At 42.2% G+C, this 23,723-nt stretch overlaps 1 protein-coding gene across 7 annotated transcripts in view; it reads left to right on the forward strand.

The window, feature by feature from the left end:
- pcbp3 (poly(rC) binding protein 3) overlaps positions 1–21,859 on the forward strand; it is a 61,731-nt gene extending 39,872 nt beyond the window's left edge. For 2 of the 7 annotated variants that reach the window (XM_070975756.1, XM_070975757.1), the window contains 12 exons: positions 4,749–4,913; positions 7,645–7,668; positions 7,783–7,815; positions 8,011–8,127; positions 8,845–8,976; positions 10,190–10,318; positions 11,916–11,990; positions 13,335–13,376; positions 14,356–14,434; positions 15,780–15,832; positions 16,288–16,457; positions 19,296–21,859. In XM_070975756.1, coding sequence (XP_070831857.1) covers positions 4,839–4,913; positions 7,645–7,668; positions 7,783–7,815; positions 8,011–8,127; positions 8,845–8,976; positions 10,190–10,318; positions 11,916–11,990; positions 13,335–13,376; positions 14,356–14,434; positions 15,780–15,832; positions 16,288–16,457; positions 19,296–19,332 — 966 coding nt within the window. In that variant the 5' untranslated portion in view covers positions 4,749–4,838 and the 3' untranslated portion in view covers positions 19,333–21,859. Of the gene's footprint in view, positions 1–4,748; positions 4,914–7,644; positions 7,669–7,782; positions 7,816–8,010; positions 8,128–8,844; positions 8,977–10,189; positions 10,319–11,915; positions 11,991–13,334; positions 13,377–14,355; positions 14,435–15,779; positions 15,833–16,287; positions 16,458–17,458 lie in introns of all 7 variants that reach the window. The other 5 variants (XR_011602938.1, XR_011602937.1, XM_070975753.1 and 2 more) reach the window with 5 other exon arrangements.
- Positions 21,860–23,723: the final 1,864 nt, after the last annotated feature.

The raw sequence follows: 23,723 nt of genomic DNA on the forward strand, positions 1-23,723 counted from the left end.
AAGTCTCAGAAGCACGGTCATAGCCGGAATTACATCTGATGCCAGTGCACTGGATGAGCTCACTTTTCGAGTTCATTCTTCAAACGGAGCCAGGACGGTCAGAGTCTTTTCCAGAAGTGCCCACTGATGAGTGGTGAGATTGTCGGGGGAGGAGCTCATGCTCGGAACCGAAAATTCCCAGAAAGTTTGCTGCAAAGTTGGTTGTGTCTGTTTCCTGCTGCTAGCATTAACAAACTCGGCATCGTGTTGGTTCTTCAGATGTTTTATCAGATTGCTAGTGTTGAAGGTGCCAGTTTTCGCCCCTCCTCAACAGAATTTGGCTGAGCATAATTTGCAGTCAGCTTTACTTTTGTCACCGTCGTTAACCTTGAAAAATGTCCACACTGCTGACATTGCTCCTCCTCCGCCGCGTACCTGCTGCACTATGAGGTGAACGTCACGCTGCCGTAAAGTGGTATCGGGCGTGGTTGTATCGGAGCACTTTTATGAGTATGAGTAGGAGTACACGCGCCCAGTATCGGACCGATACCCGATGCTGGTATCGGTATCGGTGCATCCCTACAATGGATGCTACCATATTTAACAGTGTCGAAGCTTTCATGCTACTTTTTCCTTTTGTAAAGTCAGTAGACATTTAAAAGAAGTCCCTGCAGGAAGATCAGTATCTGTCTCAGGACAATAGCAGCGAACGGTGTCTCTATAAATATAAAGCAACAGCTTGGTCATGGTTTGATTAGCTTAGCACAAAGACCGGAAATGGGGAACCAGCTAGCATGGCTCTGTCCGTTAGCACCTTTAAAACTCAATGATCAAACCTTGTATCTCCTTTCTTCCATCCATACAAAAACCAATGTGTAAAAATGTCTCGCTTGAGCTTTAATGGGGGTTATGTGCCAGACTGTTTCCTGGCCAGAACGTGGTCAAACTACTCCTTTAAGCTTGATGCGCTACATACAAACATACATGCATTCATGGACTTCTAGGACAAGGACATATCTTTCAAATGGCAAGAAAAAAATGCACAAATACTATTATATTGGCTCAGTGCATCACCGGGGTCAGCAACAAGAAGCAGACTGTGTCATAAATAAAATATCAAGAAAAGAATAATCCAGAGAGAAGATTCAGTAAACAATAATCAACACACAGGAAATGATGCCAGCCTCCACTGCACCACAGTCCAAGGTGAACACACACGCAAATGCTTCCAACAAGGCCTGCATTAATATCTGAGCAGCTTTTTAGTTTTTCAGAGGTCCAGTGAGGTGAGCGAATCCATGGGTGGACAGAGGCTACATGGTTGATACTCACACTGCTGTCTGGCACCTTTTTAACAAAGCAAGCGGGACACATACGAAGAGATGTTTTTGAGACTGTTTTACAAGTCAGCACATCAAGTTTTTTCACTGCTCTCTAGGTGTTGCTAGTTTTGTTGAAATATAACATCACCAGGAGGTGCAAAAAGACTACATGCACCGAACTGGCAGTTTAATGAGTAATTTGTTTTGACACCACATCCATCACTTCACAGGAACCAAACTAATTTGAATGAAATGTGAAATTAGCTGCAGGTATGGAACACATTGAGTTGTTGTCTTCACCACTGGCCAAATATCAAATCTTTGCAAATTCTCCATATTTATTGAATAAACGAATGCCCCTGTTTGTGCGCCATGATTTCAGTCACTTTGGGTGATTATGTTTCAATCCAAAACTCTTTTGTGCTTTGAAAGGAAAGGGACATCTGCAGTGCTAAGAAAGTCACATACTTCAAGGCATTGCAGGAGGTCATAAGTGGTCAAAAAGTGGTCAATAATCTCTGGAGAGACAAGAAGGAAACTGTAGCATAGCATGGCTGCACTTCCTATGTGGCTGTGTTTTCCAGGCTGCAGGAGACAAATCTTGTTTCCTACACGCTGTATGAGGTGAGATGTAATGTAGTGATGGTTAAGATTGCAGGTTATGACTTGATGGCATCAGACTCCATTAAGATCTAGCTGTATGATGCACAAAACTGGCTGTGTGGAGCAGTTGTGGCTCCAGCCCATTTAAACCACAGAGGCAGAAATAGGACCATTTGTTCCATAGGAAGGCCCGGTTAAATCAACCTTCAAACTCAGAACACACATTTTAGCAGGTGCCGGGCAAAATTTTGAGAATAACCTTAAACTGAAAGAACAAGAAGGCATAAACTGTGACACAGGCTATTGGTAGTATTTTACAAACAAAGCTGCACGTTGATAGTAACATACATCCATGTAATATTAATGAACATAATTCAATCCTACATTCACATTAAAATCAGTGCATGCATCGAACATGACTTACACACCTCGCTCATCTTATATGTTTAGCATTGAAAAATAGACTCCAGAAACAACACAAGCCACTTCCAGACACTCTACATGGTCTGCAAACAGTCCCAAATCACAGACAGTGACAAGCTGGGCCCTGAGCTGCAGGGAGACACATTCACAAGCTCAGCAGTCAGGAAAACAACGCACCTCAGTGTACACTCAAGCAAACAGAACTTAGCATGTAATTAGCACATGAAGCCACTTAGCTGTTAAGCTAAGGCGACATAAGAGTATTATTTTACTCACAGTTATGATGAAGGTCATTCTGCGGTTCTTCATGGAGGCCTGTTGCTTAATATCCGTGTTTGAATAATTAATTTCCTCCTGGAGATGTAGCTACAGCTCAATCTCTTCCTCACCGGAAGTCCGTATGTCCGCCGTCCATTGCTGCTAGCTGTTGCCCGGTAACCGTCAGTTAGCTAGCTAAAACACCTGTTGCTAGCTTAACTTTGATGGTTGTTTCATCTCCAGCTTGCTATTTTGTAAGGCTGGCTTCACTTCACGTTTCTTCCAGAGTTTCCTCAGTCCACTCACAGTTTCGCAGTGGGATGGCACCGGCCACATTTCGTTGATAATTATTTAATTACCGCAGCTAGCTTCACCTGGTGCCCCACCGGCCTTCAGTGAAGTCAGCATGATTGCCTTCACCGACGACTGTTATACCCTCTTTTACCAGTGCGCCAGGGGGGCGCTGTTTAACCAAATTATCAATCTTTTTATTTTATTTTTTTAATTGGAACAGCTTTTCTTTGTTTCTTATAAATTACAAATTGCCCAACACTTCTCCCATTGAAATAAAATAAACATTCATAAGTTAAAACTTTGCCTGAAGTCTATATTTTGAGATACAGTGGGGTGATTTTTTATTTTTATTTTTTTGTAGGAGCACAAAAACAACAGTAGCCTAAGGTTATGTCTGCAGAAAGGTTTAATTTGCTTGTGGACGTAAAAATGTAGCAAAAACATTTCACCAAAAATATCAGAGCAGGCCAATTTTGGTCTACAGTGTAAGAGAGTGGTGAGAATTCACTGGGGCCTTCTGATATCTTCTGAAACTTAGATAATCATAATAATAAGAATAGTCATAATAATAATAATAATAATAATAATAAACTTTACTTGTATTTACAACAAAGAAATCACATGCACCCAAAAAATGATAAACTTGAGCATGTAATGATAACAGCATTAAGTCAACATGGTGGGTGAGGATAGCAGGTGGAGCATCTGTTGATGACTTGAAATTAACATTTGGGTCATGCTGTCTCTGTGAAATGACAATAGCCACATGGCTAGAGAGCAGTGTTTGTGACCACAGGGAGCAGCTCAAGCCACTGGGGATTTTGCAAAAGAGCAAGTTCAGTTTCTCTTTCACATGGCACCAGAGATGCTTAAATTAACAGCAGAGAAAACAGCCTCTGTCTTCAGGGATCTGCATTTACTACATGCAAATTGATATCTGAGAATGAAAATGCTCACATGATAAATCCCAATAATGTTAATGTTGCTGAGTGTTATGCAATCTTTCCAATGAACTGTGAGCACATTAAAGACATTTATGGAGGTATTACACACAGTCCTAACTTGGCAACAATGCATGAACTGTTTCTTTACTCACTCTTAAATAATTGCTCTGCAATATGCTTTACAGTTAGAAAGATGCAAACACATTACAATGAACAGAACACTGGGTAATTATCCTATAACATATTCTATGCGAAACATGACTTTTTGGCACATCCATCCATGCATACTGACTGCCCTGTTTGCCTTCGCAGCAAAGGCAAAGGGGAGCAAAGTAATTTGACTTACTGTAATTAGAGCACTGGAGGAAAACTTTAATGTCTGGCTCACAGAAAAGAGCATTTTACAGCTGGAGACTTTGCCACTAAAGACTCTGCAATTCACCGCGGTGCATCGTCAGGTGAACATTATGACACAGAGATATTCCTTTGCAGGAGTTCAGTCAATACATTCAGTTCAGTCAAAACCAATACAAGTAGTGGTTTGTAAACTACTGAGTGTCCCCAAAGTATGCTTACATTTAAATCTTGTGGTGTGATCTGTGGTTTGGAGTAAAAACCAAAACAAAGCTGCTTACTTTTTTAATTTTGGAATTCTGAGACAAACAAATACTGTCGTCCTGGGGGAAGTGAATCTAATTACCCATGGTTATCTCCAGATCGTCTCATCACAGTTATGTATCATTCATGGAGCAAATATTGCATGGAGACCTCATAAAAGTGGCGCCTAGCTGTGCTATTTGCAGACTACGCTGTTTTATTTTTAGCCCTCATTTTCACATGTACTTATGTTCTGTCTGTTTAAATGTGTAAACACATGCCATATAACAGCATTAACATGTGTTTTTGAATGACATCGTGATTGCAGGTGACTGGCTGGCTGGAATAGCACCCCACTCCTTCTCCCTCCGAGGACATCCCATTCCTGGACGGTGCTTTGGTCTCGCTTCTCCCCAGCATGGAGCCCACCAAGGTCCAGTCAGAGGGTGGCCTCAATGTGACCCTCACCATCCGCCTCCTAATGCACGGAAAAGTAAGCAGGCGCAGATCATCGTGTATAAGAAGGAAAGGGTTGGTTTCTTTATTGAAGGGGGTCCTTCAGTCATTTATAACCTTTCAAGCGACTGGTTGGACTTTAATTGAGCTTCTTTTGTACAAGTCTCTGACACAGCCCCCATCTCCCGGACCTGCAGTATTATCCACTTTGCAGTACAGTACCCTCAATATTTAAAGCACTTGGAGCAAATGATTCTGAACAGAGAGTCTATATTGGGAGCTGGGGGCATGGAGCTTGAAAGAAGTTCACCAGGCAGGCAGAGTCTAATGAAAATATCTATCTCATCTGTGTAGACTGATCTCAGCTGCTCTCAAAGCTTAAAATGATGCTACAACAGCATTTCTGCTTTCTGCAACAACAGTCCAGGAAATTGGTTTTACTGACAGATCCATACTGACATTAGAGACTAAAAAAAACCCACCAGCTGTAAATCTGTTGCATCCTAAACTGGCATCCGTGTTTCTTCTGAAAAATGAAATATGAGACACAGATGGCTTCATCTGCTCGGCGTGATGCCCTCCTGCCCTTGTCTCACCATGACAGCGGGTTCTGCAACGTCCGCCTGGGAATTAAACGTGTTAAGAATGAAGGTGCTGAACTCTGGCTCTTAGCTCTGCTGGTCCCACTACAGTTTGCACCCTCGTAAGCACTCATACATAGAACAGAATCAATGGTTAGACTTATAGCTCCACTCTTCTTCCTCACACTTGTTGCATCTCAGTGGCAGGGCTGCAGCTGTCTTTTGCTTTCACTGTGAAGGCTTCTGTAGTAGCTTGACATCAGACTGAGTCTCTGGAATGAAGATAGTTGATTAGCCCTTACCAGCAGAAACTCCACTCCCAGACTTTCAGAGTGACAGGCCTCTGCAGACTCCACTCAGCGTGTCTTGTCAGCCCTTTAGTGTTTTTAGGTTTCCCAGGACACGGCGCAGAAGTGTATAACATCTGCTTTTTTTTTTTTTTTTGAGCACTTATGTGCGGTGTGTTCTCCCTCCCCGTCGACTCAGAAATGGTCAGAGTTGGTGTGTTCGTGTTGGTCTGCATGTGTAAGATAATTCATGCTTGATTAATGCGCCCTTTGCTCTCCTCTCCATACTGCAGGATGGTGTACATAATTTCATGATTACTAATAGCTGCAGGCAACTGGCTTCACTTCTTTTTTAAGTTTGTAGACTTTGCTAAAGGGCAATATCTATGAGCAAAATAACATGAAGTTTATCAACAGTAATTCTGTTTTCATGCCTATAAGTCTCTAAAGGTGTTCTCGGACCAAACAGTTCTGGGACTCCCTGAGAGGAACTGCCCACTGTGGAGCTCCACCAAGACCTACACGCCTCTAATGGCTGTTTTCTGTTTGTACACGGCCAATGGGAACGCTGAAGTGACGTAAGCCGGCTGGTAGCTGGTATGGTATGTCACTTCTGCACGACATACAACGCACTTCAGTGTTGGTCCAGTTGCCCGTGTTTTGTTCCATTTTCTAAGGCTATGAGCTGTTTACATCTTTAAAGTTTTAAACAGGTTTTTAAAAATAGCTGTTGACAGTGCAACATGTGTTCAACCAGTCAATGAACAGTTAAATTGACCCTCAAAACGCCATTATAAGGACTACAATGGATTTCTTGTAGTGCAGACACAATAAAAAAGGGCACAAAGTCCTCCAACTGTTCTTAGAAGTATAAAGAAGTTCCTTTGTTCTGAAAATGGCTTAAGACCCACACTGCACATCCCCACTGAGCTGGCTGTGTTATTGGCTGGGCGCCACAAGGACTACAGCCAAAATCTTCTCCTTGTTTCGTGTGCCAAGTAGTCAGCAGCCCGAAAACTCACCTGCTGCATGGCCGCTTATTCAGGAGCTCCAGACACCAGTGACCAGGTGACAGTTTGAATAACCCTGCAGCCAGCCAGGCCACTCAGAGCCTGCCAGAAGATGTATGACTGCAACGGGGGACTTTGGCAACATGAACCTGGTCTGGCTCCATTGCCCACAGCAAAAGAAAGGGTCTTTCCCTCAGATTGAGCAGCCACAGGCAGGGTGAGGCGTCAGCATGGTCTATCAGGTGCTGCTACGCCGCCGGCTCGGAGTGCCTCGCCAGGAAACTTTTTCCTCTAAAGTTTCGGTAGCGGTGCCGTCCTCCAGGTCATCTGACTTTATGGTGGACACCTGTGCCACTGAGGTTTAGTGGACAGGAATTTGTGTGAGCAGAAATGGTTCACAGGAATGTGTTGATCCTTGTTTTCTCAGGTTTAGTTGACTTTCTAAAAGTGTTGAAAGCACTAAGTTAGCCGTAAAACGTGACTGGATTTACTGTGTTGGTCTGATGGTCAGATGTGAGTGATGCGACACAGTATTTTTACTGTGTGACTTCACAGTACAGTGCTTGATAAATATAAAGATAATCTTGGGGAAGAGCATGACAATATGCAGCTGCTGGCCTGAAGCTTCGACGTCACAATGGACGTAACCATCGCAGTCACAGAGGAGAGGTCAGAAAGTGTTGACGCTCTGTCCTTCTGCCCTCTCCTCACTGCGCCACACAAATCTCATGAAGAGTGATTACATGCATATGGAAAGTGTGACCCTCAACGCTGCCATGCAGCTGTGTAACCTCTGCACGCCCCTGTTTGCACGCTGTCAGGGAGGAAGAACAATAAGCAGTTTTCATGCAAAACATCCATGTCTTTTCTTTTTTCTGTTTTAATCGCAGGAGGTTGGAAGCATAATTGGAAAGGTATGTTATCTTCATCAGATCAGACATGCTCGTACTCTTTGAAAACACTTATATCAAACCATGTTTCGAATTCATTTTAGGATTTTCATTATAGTTTTACTTTTTTTTTTACAGAAAGGGGAAACAGTAAAAAAGATGCGAGAAGAGGTGAGTTTCAATCTCAAAAAAGCCTGAATTAAATAATGAAATAATAAAGATGTGGACACTTTTAACATTAAAAATCCCCTGAAATGACAAACGTGTGTAACATTTTATAGTGTCATAGTGTTAGTGATACATAGAATAAGGTCTCAAATCAACTGTATTGCCTCCACTGACATTATGTATATGCTGCTTTTCCAGAGCGGAGCACGAATCAATATTTCTGAGGGCAACTGTCCTGAGAGGATTGTCACCATCACTGGACCAACAGACACCATCTTCAAGGCTTTTGCTATGATTGCCTACAAATTCGAGGAGGTAAAGATAAGATTGTGCGATGTGGGGGCGCACTCTGCTCACTGGGCACATGTCGTGATGAAGTCCAGGGACAGTTCAGATCATTTTGCCCATCTTTATGAACACACAGCTCAATTTTTAAGGATGTAATTTTAGATTAGTGTTAAAAACTCCTCTTTCTGAATGAACAGTTACTGTATCTCAATTTGAATCAGCTGATGCAAAGATCTGTCTACATCATCACAAACATCACCACGACTTAGTTTGCATAATGTTTTCATTTTACACATGCAGAATCAATCTCCAGTAGTTGTAGGGAATAAAAATTGATCACAAACATTTCACATATGTACAGTAGGTGTGTATGAGGCACACAATCCTTCATTGTGGTAGATATTTGTAACCCCTGGCTGGAATAGTTGAATTGAAAATCATCCCTTCTCAGCTATATTTTCCTCTGATCCTATCTTTGATGTCACTCATGTAATTGATATGCCCAAGCACTGTGACTGGAACTTGTAAGAGGACACCCGCTGCTGTCGCTGAGGACAAAGAGCAGTCCTCTTTCACCAAGCAGAAAAAGATATGAAGGAATGATTGAAACATACGCATTTTTGCAATCATCTCTATCGACTTTTAAGTTTGCAAACTGATTCACACGCATAGATGTCTGAAAATTGACATCATATTGAGAAGATATTACTGCTGCAAAATGAAATGCATCTTGTTGTTTTCCAGGACATAATCAATTCCATGAGCAACAGCCCAGCAACCAGCAAGCCCCCGGTCACCTTAAGGCTTGTAGTGCCAGCCAGCCAGTGTGGCTCCCTCATAGGAAAAGGAGGCTCCAAAATCAAAGAAATGAGAGAGGTATGATATCAGATGGTTAGATCAGGCCCTTTCCCATTCCCATTCCAACAGGATAGATATGAAAACTCATTTATTATTAAATGAAATTGTTATATTTTCTCAGTTTTCTTTAATGTTTGTTTCCATTTGATTGTGCAGAATGTAGAAATTTTATAGTATAATAACTTAAGCACACATTTGCATTGCCAGTTTAAGGAGCACAGGCAGAGCAAAGCCAGGTCGTTCCACTCATCTCTGAGGGGCAGCACACTGAACCTTTTACAGACTTGTTCACCCGATCAGGACAAACTCATGAACGGCACTGCTGTAGGGTATGCCTGTAATACCCGTCTTAAGCAAACTGTCATCCACTTGAGTGACTTGAATGGTGGCAGGATGACATGGGACAAACTCCACCTGTGCTCATTCATGCGTAACCTTTGATCTGCCTCACACAGGTCTACAAGTTTAAGCAAGTAAAGTCAGATGATTGCCCTAGCTGTGGGAGGTTTGGGGGGGGGGCTGAGGGGGCACAATGCTAATAGCAGCATGCTAACATGCTCACGCCAATTGCTCCCAGTGTGATATTGTTACCTTAATTGCTAATTAGTGGTGTTAGCATGCTTTTTAAACATCCTGCCCAGCAGTGATGTCATATAATGAGTGTCGTCACAGATGGGGTCAATAAACGCACACCTTTCAAACTGTGGCCAGTGCACCAAAAGCATGAGGGTTCATCTTCTAGGCACCACGGATATTTGTACTTGCCTCCTAATGAGTAAAGTGAACACACTCTATTTGAGAAGGAGGGCGCTGCACGTCTGCCTTCAGGCTGAGATCCAGATGAAGTCTGGACAAATTAAAACTTCAGTAGAAGACATGGAGCCTAAAGCTTTTGGTCCTAAAGACAGATGGACTTTTGTGGGCAGCACACGTCACAGCTGAGGGTAAGAGTGGAAGCTCCAGAGGAGACCACGCTAAACATCTCATTTTTCCTGGTGCCCTTTCAAATGTGGATACAGGGTAGACAGCACAAAGGCCGTTATACAGCCTGCACCAGGTGGGGTTGCTTGATAGAGGGTGATTGGCAGAACGAGTGAATTCAAATTTTAGTGTGCTGCCCTGCAGGAGTGAATGCACGTAGAACCCTTCAGAGCTCTGCACAGCCTACGCGACTTACAACTGAATCTTGTCAATGTTGTCAAGTCCCTCAAAGTCCCTTACTCTACTCCAGTCCACAGGGGCCCAGGTTCAGGTGGCAGGGGACATGCTGCCCAACTCCACAGAACGCGCAGTGACAATCTCTGGGACCCCAGAAGCCATCATCCAGTGTGTCAAACAAATCTGTGTGGTCATGCTGGAGGTAGAGTATGTTTAGATGTAGCAAAAATGCTTTAAAGTGCTGATCTTGGTAAGAATGAAGTTAAATATGAGGCTATGGGAGCTGTGTCAGACACTCATGCACCATGTCTCCACAGAGAGTTATAGTCCCTGTTTGCGGTGGTAAAACACATTTTCTCTCAGGAATCAGTTTTTGAATGGGACTCTGTGGTTTCAATTTGTTTCACGTACAGAAAAAAATGCCGACATGAGATACAATTTAAGCTATGTCTGGGTCAGAAACACCTGCCTATTGTTGTTCCATAAATGTCAAATTGATAAGCAAACTGCTTGTGTAATAGAGGGCAATTTGTGTCTAGCTACAGTATGTTCTTTCTATTTTGTGGTTTTTGGGCTTGGATAGGTATTAAAAAGTAACTCAGGGATTATTTAGGGTCTAAATACTTTAAGAATAATGAGTAATATCATCTCATTACAGCTTAGAGGAGGTAGTTTGTAACTACCACTTGGCCACTTTTGCGTATCCAGCTGAATATTCAGGCAAAGCCAACCCTGTCACATTAAGAACACCGCTGCTGCTTCTTGATATTGTATTTGAAGTACATACCTAAGCGGATACTCGTCCCTGTACAGCGCAGCAGCTGCAGAGGAAATCTGATTAAGCCCTCTCCACTGTCTTGAGCAGCCTTGTCGCTGCGACACAGCATGAATCAATAACTCTGTGTCATTATAGTAAGTTTGCACACCGGACCTGCCCTGCTTTCTCATTGAAGCCACCTCCCTGCTGTCTTAGAAGAAAAGCTTGCAACCATGGAGGAATAAAAAGAGAGCTGGCAATGCATTTAATCTGTGATCGTCAGGTTTCACATGTCGGGTCTTTCTATTTTTAGAACCTCCGTGAATAGAGACTACGTCCATCTCTGAGCTCCATGGCTCCTTTTTGTTTTTATGAATGATATATAACAGTAATGAGCAATAGTACCAGCAAATTAAAATGTTTCTCACAGTAAGAACACCAAGTTACTAAGACTCAATATTTCCTGCTGTTACCCTGATGTGACTCCATGCTATAGACAATCTTGATAAATGGGACTAACAAGTGAATGAATAAATGCTTTTTCTATATTTACCCTCTGTAATATTCAATAATCAAAATCTGCTCCACAAACGTTAAATTACACACAGTACTTCACCAGATTGGAATACATAGGAGTATTGCAGTATTTCAAAGAAACAGGTCAACATTTTGGGGAGTATGATAAGCTTTCTTGACCCCAGTTAAAAGATAAGACGGTTCTCAAACCCTTTTACTATATGTGAAGCCACAGCCAGCAGCTGGTGATGCTAGCTTAGCATACAGACTGGAAACTGCTAATTCTGTGCCTACCAGCACCGATAAAGCCCATTAATTAACATAAAACCACAAACTTAAGCTGAACTAACATATTTGTCATACAGATGTTATCCAACTTCAAATCTAACTCTCAGCAAGAAAGCAAAAAAGCATATTTGCCAAAATGTTCAACTATTCCTTTGAATGATGAATGTTTTGCTAAATTTCAAATAAAGTAGGAACGTGCTGACTCTGCCTCTCTCCTTCCTCCTTCCTTTTCCCTTAGTCTCCACCAAAAGGTGCCACCATCCCTTATCGCCCAAAGCCCGCCTCCACCCCGGTCATTTTTTCTGGTGGCCAGGTAAGAATTGAGCTAGCTGTAGCACGTTAGCTTGTGCCTGCAGCCAACCTGAGACTCTTTCTGCAGCATCAGCCTCTGTCTGTTACTGCAAAGAAAACCATTTTACAAATGAGGCCGTCCTCATTAGAATACTTACAGCAGCAGTTGTTCATTCAAACACTGAAATGACCTGTGTTTCCAGTTTCCTGACAAGCCACTCATGTAAATAGGCCTCAGTGCACACTCTCAGCAGCAAAGGCAGACGTGGTGTGACATTATTAAACCACCACAAAAGGAAAAGGACAGCCAGGCTTTGGTTTGATGTCAGGACAAAACATGTGACGCGCAAGTGAGGGAGGGAGGGAGGGAGGGAGGGAGGGGGGGGGGGGGGGGGGGGGTGAGATAAGTCGCTCCATAATTGATTGATTCAACAACAATGACATTAGTGTCAGCAAGACTGCATGGCAAATAGTCTGCTAATGTCCGTCAAGCTCATTTAGATAATTTAGGAGAAGATCTGGGCTAAGGGCTGTGGGATGCATTTAAAAATTTAGCAAACAAAGGAGATAGATTATAGAAATACAGCACATAACTACTTGTAATGACTCCAATTTGGCGGATTTTGTCTGGAAATTGGAGCCAGCGGACGTTAAATGGAACACACAGCTGAAGCCTTTAGACAACATAATACATGAGCCCGTTCTGCTCATTTCTGAAGAGTGAACACACTCTCAAAGGGGTGCACAGAAACACACAAACACGGTAAAATATCCAACACCAAACACTGTTGTGAAGATCATATTGTTCAGTTCTGTTGGACCAGTGTCAAATGTGTTGATGTTCCTGTTATTGTGTCCACTCCAGTCATTGGAAACTCAAAGAGGATGCACGTCTACAAAATCTGCTTTGCTTTACCATGAATGGGCACAAATCTAGTGTACAGATTCTTTAAACAGCCAGTGGCAAAGCGAGTTTATGTCCATTATGAAATATTTGTACTTGCTCAGTAAAGTGCCACAGGGAACACATCATTTCTGTTGTTGAGTCTAGTGCACTACTTCATATAGGACATTATGTTGTAACTGATTAATTTTGCATTGATTTGTCATATTTAATCAAGACTTGCATGCACAGGGTCTCGTTGTACTTCTCACAGTATGCACTGTTCATGTTACTGCTTTGAATGCATTGAGTTTGATTAAGAAGATCGTTCACCGTAAATCACTGTTTTTAAAAGTAATCACAGTTATTTGAGCTAAAAGTGTCAAGAGCTTAGACCAAACATGATGATTGTGCTTTTTGCATGATCTTCTCCCCTCTTATTGTAAATAAGATGCTAAAATCTGTTGTTTCTCATCTTTGCAGGCCTACACAATTCAGGGACAATACGCCATACCACACCCAGATGTGAGTTCTTGGTCTCTTTGTGATTCCATCAAGAATTATACCTGCTCTTAATTACACATGATCAAACTTAGCAGCAGACATTTGATTACATGGACACTGCACCTACTTGAAGATGTTTTTAGGCCACGACTTCCAAAACCTTCTTCCTTGCGGTTTAAAAGTGGACAGAAGCTCCAGCTTTGTACAGAATCTGACCAGATCAGATTGATAAAAACAGTAACTGCTCTGATACTCACACAGGCAAAGACAGCAATGGCAGTTTTGATGTGGACACCCCTTTAATTCAAGTGGACCATATAGTCTCCATTAATAATCTGCCTTCATCCGTCCTTGTCGTGAGAGCATCTGAAGAGCTACCTTGTGTCAGATCCACTAATTCAAAGTTGGGCAGTGATTGATGCCACTGGAGGTAGTGGTTGACGGTACAATCACTCAAGTACAGGCTTGACACTCTCTTCCACCCTCATTAAAACTCCTCTTAAAAGGCAAGGAAGGCTTGAAAGCATCCGTCTTCCCCCGTTCCCAATGGAAATGATACACAGCAGGGGATGGACATCCTGTGACCGTGTCGGGGGGGAGAGCGGCTGCTCTGACAGGCATGTTAAACCAAAGGTTCGCCGGTTGTGAGTCATAAGAGCTGACTAGAAGGACCAAATGTGAATGAACTTCTTGCAGTATTCGGTCAGTGTGCTCATGAGTGGAGTTGCTTGCCTCTACATACTGGAAAAAATTACATGTGAAAATTTCAAGGAAATAGGCAGAAAAGGAAATAGTGTCAAATTAGCTCGCAATGTACACCCCATGACAGGCAATCATCCTCTCTCAGTATCTTTTTCTCTTACTTTTTGTCCTCCACCACCCCGTGTCATGGCCTCCTTCTCCTCACCGTTTCTTCACTCTGGTTTTGGTTGACTTCATTTCTTGGTGTGACCTGTGTAACAGTAACCTCTTAGTTCTACTTTCCCTCCTAACCCTTCAGCAGTTGACCAAGCTCCACCAGTTGGCTATGCAGCAAACCCCCTTTACCCCTCTCGGACAGACCACCCCTGCTTTCCCTGGTACGTACCCACGAGGCCCTTTAGATAATTCCTTTTCTTTGCATCCAGAGAAACATTTTTCTCTTTCCCTACCTTCCACCTTATCTCTCTTTCGGCACAGCATGACTTGGCCCCTGTGGTTTCTCTCCTTCTTTGATTTTTTCATGTATATATTTTTCTCTTGGCTCTGTCTGATATTATGCCAGTGCAAGGCAAAAAGAAATATGACATTGGCCTTCACTTTAAAATTATGTATTCAAAATGGCGTTATCACTTGGGAACAGGATACATCCTTCCTCTAACAGATTTTTAGGTTGTTTAACTTTCAATTAAAGATGAAAAGCTCCAGTGAAATAGTGTGGACACCTTGTACTAAAATCAGCAGCTGAATCTCCCTCCACATCTGAATTGAACTCTTTCACATGGACCTCGGTACATGGCAAAAGACCAGCTGAAGATCTCATGAATAAGCACAGTGAACTTCTTTTTGTCACCATTTAAAAGGATGTTGCAATCACCGTTACACGTATTTAATCAACACGGGTTCTTCCTCATTTAGATGCATTAAAGCTGACTTAAAAAGGACAAACAGTGAAAACTACAATAAAAGGTTCCATTGAGAAACAAACATACATGCTTAAAGGAACTGTTTGATGTTTTGGGAAATTGTGACTTGTCAAGCGGTAAATGAGAAGATTGATAACCCTCTTGCACAGTTAGTTAAAAAAAAGACTGGAAACAGCAGAAAACAGTCGTCCTGCTTAGCTGCAAAATCTTAGCAGATCAATAACCTCCCACCCTCACATCTGTATGTTCAACATGAAGCTGGAGCCAGGAGACTGTTAGCAGCTCAGCTCTGCTGGACAGAGCCAGGCTAGCTGTTTCCAGCCTTTGAACTAAGCTAAGCTAACGTCTGCTGCCTGTAGCTTTACATTTAATGTACAGACATGAGCCTGAGATAAGATAAGACTTTACTGATCCCACGCTGGGGAAATGTACTTGTTACAGACAGCAAGAATGAAAAGGAGAGGTAGAAAAAGAATAGACAATAAAAAGTCAACTATATATATGAACATGGTAGACAAAAGAGTACAAGAATGATACTGCTTTGTGAAGAATGGCTCAGTTGTTCAGTAAAAATATGTAATGTTGCACAAGATAGCTGCACAGACATGAGGATATTCGCAAATGTTAACGTAACATTATGGGCTGAGTACAGTATCAATGTTCTCATTTCATTCTTGGCAAAAATGCAAATAAGAATATTTCCTAAAGTGTCAAAATATTCCTTTAGAAGGTTTCAGCTCTGTTAAAGTGACTTTTTAAGGTCAGATTTCCTTTCTTATCCCATTGTTCCCCGATTCAGGTTTGGATGCCAGTCCACCAGCCAGCACCCATGAACTCACCATTCCTAATGATGTGAGTGATGCTTTTTGAGACAGACTGAAGGATATATGCTTCCACGTTCTGCACTTTTATCATGTGATATTTAAATGAGCCACTGATCTAATTAACTGAAGGTGGACGGCAGCTTTGATTGCTGGGTAACTGATCAGGAAAACATCTGCAAATAGAGGAGTGCACTAATCTGGTCATGTTGTGCCAAACTTATCAGTGCTATAAGAATAACAATCATCCTTCAAACTTCACTTCTTACTGTTGGTGCACCAGAACACCTCGAATGAACCTCCAATGAGCTGATCTATTGACCATACTGTCATTAATCAAAGTTAATTTCCTGAATGTTGGAATGAAAATTAAGCTCAGACCATTTCATAACCCATTAAGCTTCCTTTCCAACGTGAGATCTAACTGTATCAAGTCAACACAGAGTGTTCCTTGCTTCAGGTTCAAAGACTTCTGCTTTTTTCCAGCTAATAGGCTGCATTATTGGACGCCAGGGAACCAAAATAAATGAGATTCGACAGATGTCTGGGGCGCAGATCAAAATCGCCAACGCCATGGAGGGCTCGTCAGAGCGCCAGATCACCATCACAGGGACCCCTGCTAACATCAGCCTGGCCCAGTATCTCATCAATGCCAGGTAACCCTTTAACTCTAACAGCATGTGCTCCGGCACAGTCTAAAGGATAAAGAAACAGCTGAATGACCATGCTCGTAGTGAGGCCCCCAGAAAACATGCTACCAGTGATTGTGCTATTCAAGAAAAAAATAAATAAATAAAATATCTTGCTTGTTTAGCTTTGACATTCATGACACTGATACTTTTGATGAGTTGCCAGAAGATGCAGGATATCTGTTGGGTTTTGACAGGAGAATGATAAGCTCATGAATAATGTGGCCGCTCATTTTATTTTCTTGGTTGTTCCTTTCTCCTTTTGTTCCTTATTTCCATCCAAGTGTAGACATTAAAATGCATTAAGTTTCAGCCAGCACACTCTTTGCAAGTGAGTGGCTCATGGGAGCAATGCCAACTACTGAGACAAGTAAGCTGTGTCTTTGAACAGAACCCGCAGAAGAGAAAATTGGATGATCAATAAATGAATAATCAAATGTTCAATGGCTACCTCAGGTTGGAAAGTTCATCTTCACGATAAACATGAAAAGGGATGCAGCTTGAACAAGAATAGCAGAAACAACTGAGATCTAATGCTGGTGTATTTGCACATAAGCTATTTATGTTAATAAATTAAAAGCAACTTACTCCAAGACTAAATCTGTGCCCTGAGACTAAATAAACAGCAGCTGCAGAGTAAGATACTGTACATACCAGGAACATATTTTTCATTTGACTTTTCCTGCCATGCTCCACTACCCTGTCTCTGTTTCCCCTCTGTCCAATGAAACCACTAATTCATTATCAACAGAGAAAATAAATGTGTTATCCACAACTCTGAGAAAACTGGACCTCACTGATGTCCGCAGGCTACCTACACCTCAAAGTCAAATGTTATCAGCGTTAGCGCAGGGAGAGCCCACACGCTCAACAAACACCGCTTTATGTCTTCGACTTCTTAAGGGGATTTCAGACAGCAGTCCGCTGAGAAACTAATGGCTATTGCTTTCCCACAACTCCAATGGCAGGTTCAGGGACGTGGCTGCCATGTGGAATGACCCCTCATCCATGACTACATCCTGAAGTCACCCCCAAATCTGGTTGTGTTTGCAGAAGCTAACATCCAAACCGCCGCCTCACAATTACGCTCTATGTGTTTTCCCATGGAACTTCCCTTAGACTCCCTCGATTTTGCATAACGCTTAAGCATTAGCCTGTGGGACACGTGTAGTGAAAGTCAGACCAGCAGCACTGGGATTTGTTTTAAGTGGATGTAGCCAGTGTATGGGAAAGGTTTGACATTTTGGGAATTGCAGTTATATTTTCTCCTTTTTATTTGCTCGGAGATGTTGATACCACGCTTATCCTTGTCAGTTAATTAAGAAGCTAGATCCAGGAGATGGTTAGCTCGGCTTAGCAAAGGCTGGAAACAAGGGGAAACAGCTAACCAGAAGGTTTGCATATGGATCGTACTGTCTCTGCCAATATTTTGAAAGGACAGAATTGTCCTTTACAATATGTGAGCGAACTTGTCTGCATGTAAGTCCTGTGAGATAACGCTGATGTGGCCTCCCAGAGTGTCTCTTGGACCATGGACGACACTGAGGGAACAGCTGCTTCCATACGCCTCTCTAATCTGCTGATTTTGACAGAATTGTACATAAATTGAAAAAAAAAAAAAGATTTTAATAGAGGCTTTTGGGCTTGTGTCCATATGTGGTTCTTCTTTGTGATGGTGCAAGAGCTCCATCACAGCACTTTTCTGCCAGATGAAACGCTGTGTGGACACATACCCATATGTTGTTGCTGTTATCAACCTCTCTGAGGCTGTTGCATGGTTGAATCAATTCATTTTATTTTATGAAAAAATTGGATCTCTACTTATGTTGAAACCTACGCCCAGCACCTCTGAAGCTCACTAATAATCAACCTCACATTGACAACAGGACTCCAGGAAGCCGCTGCTCCGGGCAAAGACATGGTTTGGCTCATAACTCCCTGTAAAACTCTAACTTGGCCTTTTTAATGTCAGTTTCTATGTGAATAAAAGCTCTACTATCTCAGTCAGAGAGGTGCCACAAGACAGACTTTGCAATCTCCAGAAAGAGCTAGGATAGCTGTGTCATCATTTCCAGTCTTTATGCTATGCTATGCTAAGCTAAGCTAAGCTAATGGTCTCCTCGCATTAGGTACAGACATGAACGTGGCTCTGATCTCTCATCTTACTTTCTGCAAGAAAACAAATAAGCACATTTCCCCAAATGTCAAATGAATCCTTGGAGTATTTATTTAGCATGCCTCATTCCAAGATTATTATAATACTGTATTTCTTTTTGTCATTACTATATGAGATAAACTTGCCTATTAAGTCCTATTGTGTCATTGTCTAGAAAGAGTAAAATGAATTAAAAAAAAAGTAAAATGAACAAAAAAAATAGCAAAGAAAAATAACACGACTGCCACTCGAGCAATGCTGTTAGAGAGAAGAGTGATGTGATGCCTCTGTCAGGGGAAACAGCCATTTCCACATTTCCTGACACCACCATTCTGTTCTGTCCTCTGCATGGCTTCATGAAGGGGTTAGTACTGCATGGTTACGTTACCATATTTTTAGAAGTTGAGATGTTTTATGTGAAAGGGTGCAAATGAAAATATGGTATCAAATATGTGTATAAAAAAAAAGGTGTCAGCAAAAAAAACAAACAAACAAAAAAAAAAACCTGGAGCACAAAGTCAGCCAAAGCAGCATAACTTTCACTTTCAGGCGAAAGTTCTTCTTTCAAAACTGTTTTATTTTCTCTGTCTGCCCCCTCCTCCTCCTCCTCCTCCTCCCCCACCTCCCCCACCTCCCCTCAACTGTTCTAGGCTGACGTCTGAAGTCACTGGAATGGGCACACTCTAATTTCTACCCATCTTCCCTCAGTGCATCACATGACCCTTGAGCAAATTGCATTGCACCTAGTTTATTTATTCCTCTGTATTTGACTGTCCTGATATTTAAGTGACTTAAACTTTTATAATTTCTAGTATTTACTGTAAACAAGTCTATCTGCACTGTTACTGGACTCCTCACACGTATCCAAAAACCCTGTTGTTTCTGTTTCTGAAAGGTCACTTTACTTTTTTGGCACTCTAGTACCTTTCATGGCATCTCACGCGCTGCACTGTTTTGTTTTACCTCATGTTTTAACACGCTGTTCTTTTTGTACTGCAGGCACCTGAAAGTCAATGCAAAGTAAACCTAAAGACTGGTATAGCAATTGAAACCAAGGTTGTCCTTCCTCCATCCCATACTCTAACATCATAACACAGTTTATTCCATATTTAGACTGCTGCAGTACCTGTGTCAATGCACTGCATTACACAAAAATATCAATAAGCCATTCCAAATCAGATGTTTTATTCCTGTTTTTTTTACACTAAATTCATGATTGATGAAACGAGCGCTTCTCTGTGTGCCTGTAGACGTTTGCCTGCGTGTCTTAGTGTGGTATGCCCACTGTAGATTGATCTGCATGACACACAAATCACACAAATGCATTTCCAGTTCATTTTAAAATCAAATGAGAATAAGACAGGGAATGGAACAAGCTGTGAATAGATTATTTATGATCTGGATCCATCACTCCAATTTGAAATGACCTCGTGGGCACAGGCCAGTAAACATCCGCTCTAATGCACAAACATCAGTCTTTCCGAGTTTCATGCGAGGCGTGACTCAAAGCCTGGGTGGAGAAATGAAAATAAGCCGAGTAAATGACTGCAGCGAGAATCCAAACGCATGCTATAAATAACCCCCACTTTATTCACCTATACTCCACAAACTGTAACATTGGCAGTCATGCTGCCATCTCATAACAGCTATGTATAAGAGACATGGATCATACAGACAGCCCTGGGAACTGTGTGTATTTCCACTCACATGTAGCTCATTTAAGTGTTTCAGAGTATGTCACAAAGGCTGAAAAGCTCTTGGGAAGCAAGACGCTGTTAGCCAATCATGTCTGTTTTTCAGCTCCCTCCTCACTGATGTCTGATAAGTGACTAGCCATCTCAGACATGGGAAACATACTGATTCTGGTTAGCATGTTAGCAAATGCATCTACAATGAACCAGTTGCAGCCGATCAAGCGACATACACACCTTACGCATACATGGATGTGAGTCGGTGACATCGACATACAGCATCTCCTCGATGACGCCAGGCTGTGTATCTGTTCCAGCTCGGCCACAGCCAACCCGTGCTCAAACTAAAGCTGAATGTATCTTCAAAAAATGTTTTGACTGCGAACATTTACACGTCATACTCGATTAAAACACCTTCATGGGTGTCGTTTTGTACAGACACTTGAATTAGCGTGACAGAATATGATGCAGACTGAGGAATACAGTAGAGTAGAAATGCTTATTTATCAAAAAGTTTAAAGGTGGGGCAGGTTGTGCTTCAAAATGAGGCCTGTTTAAAGTTGTAATCTACAGTTTATTACCCTACATACATGCAATGTTGTGTGATCTGTTAAAGACAAATCAAGCAAAATGTAGGCTATAAGATAAAACATATAGAACTATATCTATCACCTCACAGTCAAACAGGCCATATTATGCTGTTCTGACAGCTGTGTGTTACTGATTGCAGGTAGCTGCTATTTTAAATCCACCTCACCCTAATACAATGACACACTTAATTTCAAAGCCTGGCTACACGTTACTCCAATGATAATTATAGGAATGATGTCTGGGGAATATAATTTGTGTCATTGCCGTTCAGGCTCAGGAGCTTGGCTTTTGGTCAGAATTGATTACACATACGTAGGTTATGAGTCAGTAACACGTTTGCTGTTGTTGAAACAGGGCTGCTTAACATTCATGCATCTCCACACCGCTTCACATTTACATTGCGAATGTACTTCTGCACATTAGTGTTAATCTGGGTGCATCCGGATGTGTTTCAAGCGAGCAGACTGAGGAACAGGCGATTGAGGGCTAACTCGTTTTTTTAACATGTCGTTTAAAAACGTTCCATCATCAACAGCAGCTCGTCATTCGTTGGTGTTTTCTTCACAGTCAGTGACGGTTGTGTTTGCAGGTTAACCACGATGCAGTCATGCTACTTTCCAAACATCTCAGCTGCCTTTTTGATTGTCATACGTCATCACGGCATTGCTCATGTGCTCATCATCCCGCGATGCCGTGCGAGTCGAACACCTCGTGTTTGTCATTTTACTGATTCATTAACACGTTTTTTGTCACTGTGCTAGAGCAGCAAAAAATTAAAGGTTAGCACTGAACGATGCTGTTTGAGGGAATGTGTCATGTTTCTGTTTGATCATTTGCTTCTTGAAGGTCTGTACTGGATCTATTATTTATTGAGGTTGATTCTGAAATGTTTTGTAAAAAGAAGAGAATAAAGTTTGTGTTTTTTCCCTCGACTCGGGCCTTTATCATCATTGACTGTGATTATTTTTCAAAATAAAAATGTACTTATCCTGCACCCAGACTGCCGTCCTTCCATCCCTTCCCAGGAGACTTACCCACTTTTCACATTTGGCTTCATGTGACAGCTGACTTGTTCACACAGCCGGCGACACCCAAGTGACCGTGATGACGACCCCGCAGAGGTTAAATCCCTGGGACTCCCCGAAAGCCGGTTAGAACTGAAGAAGCCTCTTGGATTCAGTCCGCTCACCCGTGATTCAGCCCTCCTTGGAGAAACATTTATCAGTACACATGGTCTGATGTTCATTTGTCAAATAAAATACAAACATTTGGTGAATCAAACCTTCATCCTGCCAGTAGAGGACAAGTTGAGTCAACTTTATTTATGAGTGCAAAGTCACCCTGTGGTGCTCACCAGGGGATGTTCAAACCTTAGCGGATCTTAAAAGGCCATGGACATAACAACCGATTTCAAATCACGCAATCGTAAGAATGCACACACCAGATGATTCAGTCGAGACAGAGGACCTCAGAAAACAAACATGGAGGCGGACTGTCGTCGTCAGCTGGTTGCACTTGTGTGAGCCACATTCTGCGCTGGGAACAACAGCAAAATAAAAATAGAAATAAAACTGTGGATGAAGTGAGGAGAAGAGCAGACAGCCGAGGAGACAGAATCAGCGCGGCTCATATATTTTGCAGCCTGAGCTGAAAATAAAGTTTTATTGGTAACATGCGGTGGTGACACTTCCCGGTCAGCCCCCTCTCATTGGCTCTTGTGGGCTTCTGCTCGATATTCCACCGCTGCTCCTTTCACACGACAGGATTTCAAGTCATAAATACAAAACATGTCTGATATTTAGGATCCGAAATCAGGGAGACTCCAGTCGATTACATTAAGATTATGTCTGCAGGACTCTCACACGACAAGATCACGTAGGCAGATAATCTGTTCAGACCCAAAATCTGCCCAGTTATCCTCCAGTGAGGGCCAGATGCAAATGTGTGGCTGCTTACATTCAGGCAGAACATCACTGAAATCGAATCTATTGACAACAATCGAGGTTACTACTTTTAAAATGCAAGTCAGCTGAACATTTATGGAGCCAATGAAATGAGGAAGGACCAGATTTCAGAGAGGAAAGACTCAGTTTAATCCTGTAGATTTGAAATCTTGACAGAGGCCTTCTGGAAGTGAAGCATTAAAAAAATGAGCTAACTTTAGTGCAAAGGCTGAGCCATAAAACGCAGTTTGTCCCTCTTCACTTAAAAACATGTTTTGCTTGTTGTTACTTCACTGTGATGAATGAGTTTGAAGCCTGTTTTCACATTAATCTGCTGACGGGGAAAAGCTCCTCTGTGCTTAAAGCTCAGTTTAACACTGGTGAGATGATTTTGTGACATGCTAGTTTGGAAAAGGAGTATTTTCAGTCTTGAGACATGTCTGGTGTGGATTTTTAAATAAACATCATGAAGAAAGCGTTAAGGTTGCAGTAATGAGATGTGAAGGCTGGAGCCGATCTGTTTAATGCAGACGTCTGATGGAACCCATCAGTTACAGAGGCTGCTTTTTTTGACCAAATGCTCGCCGCAGTCATGGATAGATCACAGGATCAGAAGAGTGCGCTGCAATTCTCAGTTCTGGATCTCATAAAAGCATCTACAAGGACTTCGGCGTCCTCGCAGGAAAAGTCACGACGCGCGGCTCAAAAGCAGCAGAGGGATCAAAACCTCTTTCCAAAGTCTCCACTGAGTAAATCTACACTGATCTAATGCAATGATGTGTGATTCATTCGGGTTCCCGCTGCTCTCCTCTTCGCAGCAGCGCCCTTGCGTCTTGCTCAAGGACACTTCAGC

Source organism: Chaetodon trifascialis, chromosome 12 (genome assembly GCF_039877785.1).
Source record: "Chaetodon trifascialis isolate fChaTrf1 chromosome 12, fChaTrf1.hap1, whole genome shotgun sequence".
NCBI lineage: Eukaryota > Metazoa > Chordata > Actinopteri > Chaetodontiformes > Chaetodontidae > Chaetodon > Chaetodon trifascialis.